Source organism: Myotis davidii, unplaced genomic scaffold (genome assembly GCF_000327345.1).
Source record: "Myotis davidii unplaced genomic scaffold, ASM32734v1 scaffold167, whole genome shotgun sequence".
Taxonomy (NCBI): Eukaryota; Metazoa; Chordata; class Mammalia; order Chiroptera; family Vespertilionidae; genus Myotis; species Myotis davidii.
This window is the reverse complement of record NW_006300048.1, coordinates 1,251,386-1,254,879: the sequence shown is the minus strand read 5'-3', so window position 1 is coordinate 1,254,879 and position 3,494 is coordinate 1,251,386. Positions and strand designations below refer to the sequence as shown.

General features: G+C 57.7%; 1 protein-coding gene across 1 annotated transcript in view; it reads right to left on the bottom strand.

Annotated features, from left to right (window-relative positions):
* The window catches only part of FOXP4 (forkhead box P4), a 43,817-nt gene extending 42,443 nt beyond the window's left edge, over positions 1 to 1,374 (bottom strand). Inside the window, exons 1-2 of the mRNA XM_015572152.1 lie at positions 1,235 to 1,374; positions 435 to 657 (exon numbers count right to left, since the gene is read on the bottom strand). Of these exons, the coding sequence (XP_015427638.1) occupies positions 435 to 641 (207 nt within the window). The 5' untranslated portion in view covers positions 642 to 657; positions 1,235 to 1,374. The remainder of the gene's footprint in view (positions 1 to 434; positions 658 to 1,234) is intronic.
* Positions 1,375 to 3,494: the final 2,120 nt, after the last annotated feature.

Here is a 3,494-nt window from a genome sequence, read left to right as displayed (position 1 = left end):
ATAAGGCGGAGATACCCCTATGTGCCCAGCCCCCGTTCCCCAGTGGACACACTTCTAAAGGGAGGGTCTTCTCCCCAATCCTGTTAGCTTAGCCAGTGGCAGGAGGGCCCAGGTGCCCGCCCACCCAGGATGCACTCAGGCCTGCTTCCCTAGTCTGTCTGTCCCGGTGGGCACTTCTGAGACTGCCCGAAGCGCTATGATCTCAGGACCCCGAGTCCTACTTCTTTCTCTGGAAAGCTCAGCTCTCCCTTGGTTAAGGTGGCCACTAGCACAGAGGGCACACAGGGAGTCCCTGGGAGCTGGATCTTCCCAAGACTGTTAAAGGGAAGCTGCCTGGCCCGGAGCAGTGGCACCAGTGGCCAGGATGGAGTGGGAAGAGGCCTGGCGTGCCCTCTCCCTGTCCCCGGGGGCTGAGGAGGGGCGCCAGCTCCTACCTGTTGCTGCTGGAAGTGCAGCAGATCCGCAGGGCTCATCTCGCCATTGCTGTCAGCACCCGCAGCTGCGTCCCTGCCCGCACCGCCTCCAGCAGCACCTGCAGCCCCGGCACCGCCGCTGCCATCGGCCTGCCCGGAGAGGCTGCCCACGCCGTTCTGACCAGAGGGAGCTGACCTGATTGTCTCCGAGGCAGATTCCACCATCATGTCGCTCTAGCGGGACCTGGAGCGGGAGGAGAGACGGGAAGGGGCTGAGTGGGTAGAGCAGGTGCGGGTTCTACCCTGGGCAGCAACCATGTCCCTCAACACCCCCACCTAACACCCCACCCCAGGCTTGGGGCACCTCTTCCTTGGGACCCTTCTTGGAGTGCAACCTCTCCCAGTGTCACCCTTCCCCTAGGCTGGGATAAGGGGCAGCTCCAGAATGCAGCTGCCCCCACCTCCCCAAACTTTTTCTCAACTTGACTTCCAGAAGACCTCTACAGGGCAGGGGAGATGCTGCCCCCAAACCTATTCCGGCCGCTCCCTCCTGGTCATGGCATGGGGGGATGGGAGGGAGGGGCGAGGCTTCAGCAAGAACTTAAAAGCAGATGAGCTATTCACTGGGACTCACTATCTCCCCTCCTCCTTTGGCACAAACACCTGTAATGGCCATTGTGCTTGTAGACGGGGAGTTCCCCGGGGCAGGGAGGCGGGGAGTTCCCCAGGACAGGGGCCTCCCTAGTCTTTTCCCAAGGACACTGAGGTTCCCATCAAGATCTGCTCCACAACAGAAAGGCTGCCATTTGCCCAGCACCTACTGGGAGCCACTCAGCTTGGAGCTGTGCAGTAGAGGCAGCCAGGGTCCACTTCTCCGCCTTCCCTTCTAAGGCTGGCAGGCGGGGTCTGGCCAGAAGCAGACCCTCAGTAACACTCTCCACAGGCACCATGATTCCTCATCACAAGACTGAGAGTGTTCGTCATCCTGACCTGACAGATGGGAAAGCGGAGGGTCCAGAGTTTGGGGATTTACAGAGGCAAAGGGTCAAGGCCTGAATTCCATACCCTCATTTTCCCACTCCAACTGCCTCCCAGAAAGAGGGGCGGTCAAGGCAGTGAGGAGAGGGAGGAGGCCTGGACTTCCTTCTGCAACTTATGGAGGTCCCACTACCTCAGGGGCTTGCACCCACCCTGAGATGGGGAACCTGAACAGGCAGAGCTGTTCTCAAAGTCTGGGGTGTCTCCAACTACCCCCAAAGTTTGCTTGAGAGGCACATGGATTTTAGTGAAACAGGAGATGGCTGGTATCCACCACTGATCTTCAACACAAGATGGCCCTTCTGCTAACACATGAACTCTACAACCTCCCTTGATTCCAAGCATTAACCTATCCTTGATCGGAATTGAACCGGGGACCCTTTGGTCGGCAGGCCAACACTCAATTCACTGAGCCAAACCGGCTAGGGCTTCAACGCGTCTTTTTTTTTTTTAAGATGTTTTTATTGATTTCAGAGAGAGAGGAAGCGAGAAGGAGAGAGAAAGGAAGGGAACAGGAGAAAGAGAGAAACATCAATGTGAGAGAGGAGCACTGATCAACTGCCTCCTGCATGAACCCCAATCGGGGGACTAAGCCCACCATGTGGGCATGTGCGCTGACCAGAAATCGAACTGGTGGCCTTTCGGTGGACAGGATGACACTCAACTGAGCCACACCGGCCAGGGCTTCCACACACGTCTTAAACCCCCTAAAACTCCGTTTCCTAGAGTCCTGTAAAGAGTAAATAAAACAGCACATACAAACCACCTACAGGTTAAGCTCCAATCACCCCCTTCTTTGCCGGCCCTATTTGTAAGGGTGAAGACCCTGAGGCTCAGAGAGGTCACAGACTTGGCCCAGGTCACACAGAGGTCAAGGGGCAGAAGCCACAGGAGCAGCTGGTGGGGTCTGTGAAAGTCAGCCAGTGTCTTCCCTCCCTTTGGCCTAAGCAGACCCCCACAACCACATGGTTTCCTGAACCCAAGAGGCCCTGCAGGTAGCAAATTAGAGAAACTACTGGAAAAGACTGGATCATTTCCCTAGTTCCTCCTCAAAATGCAGCTCCCAGGAGCCTCTCTCTCCTGCCCCCAAATTCTCTCCTTGCACCACGGGGAGAATCCTTTCCCCCTCAGAAGGCCACGCGCTCTGTTTTATCCCTGCTGGAAGCAAAGCCAGTTGAAGTGAGGGTCCTGGGGGGCAGGACAGGGAGCTGCTAAGGGTCCCTGGGAGCCCACCAATTCATGTGCCATCCACACCACTGCCCGTAAGGCCCCTCTCCCTCTGTGACTATAGGCGTCTCCGTGTGGCTTCCTATGTGAACCTGTGCTGCTGGAGTGTCCTGTGTCTGTGCGTTTCTGTGTTCCCCCCACCCCAGCTGCTGCTCCCACTCTTGGGGCCAGAGGAGCTGGGCCAGGGGCGAGGCAGAGGGCGAGGTTGGGGGCGATGGTTCGGAAGAGATTGAGCACTCGGTCTCAGGCCTTAATGGCCGTGTCAGCCAGAGGGCCAGTGGCCGCCAAATGATGGATGGGGTGGGCGCCATCCTCCACCCGCCAGAGCACAGGGCTCCAGCCCCCCTTTCCCCAACCACCCACCCTGATCCCTCCCGGCAGCCTGCAGAGCACCTTCCCCCACTCGGGCCTGGGCCCCAGCTATAAGAGGGGGGGTGGGGAGACAGCAGGGGCATACTCTAGTCTCCCTCTCCCCCAACACTGGCCCTGCGGGGGGTTGGGGGGGTGTGTGGAGAGCAGCTGCCTGCCCTGATTCCAAGCTTAGCTTCTCTGAGATCTGAGAACTCCTGGGCCCCAGGGGACAAAGACCAGAGCCTCAGGGGTGTGTGTGCACAGGAGAAAGGAAAGAGAATCCAGCAGTTACTTTCCTGGGGTAAGAATGAGTACCCCCCTTTTAATACACACACACACACACACACACTCACACACACTCACACACACACACACACACTCACACACACACACACCCCATAAAGTTGTACACCAGACAGCAAGTTTGGAGAAAGGGAGAAAAAGTAAAGAGGATGCAAACAGAGG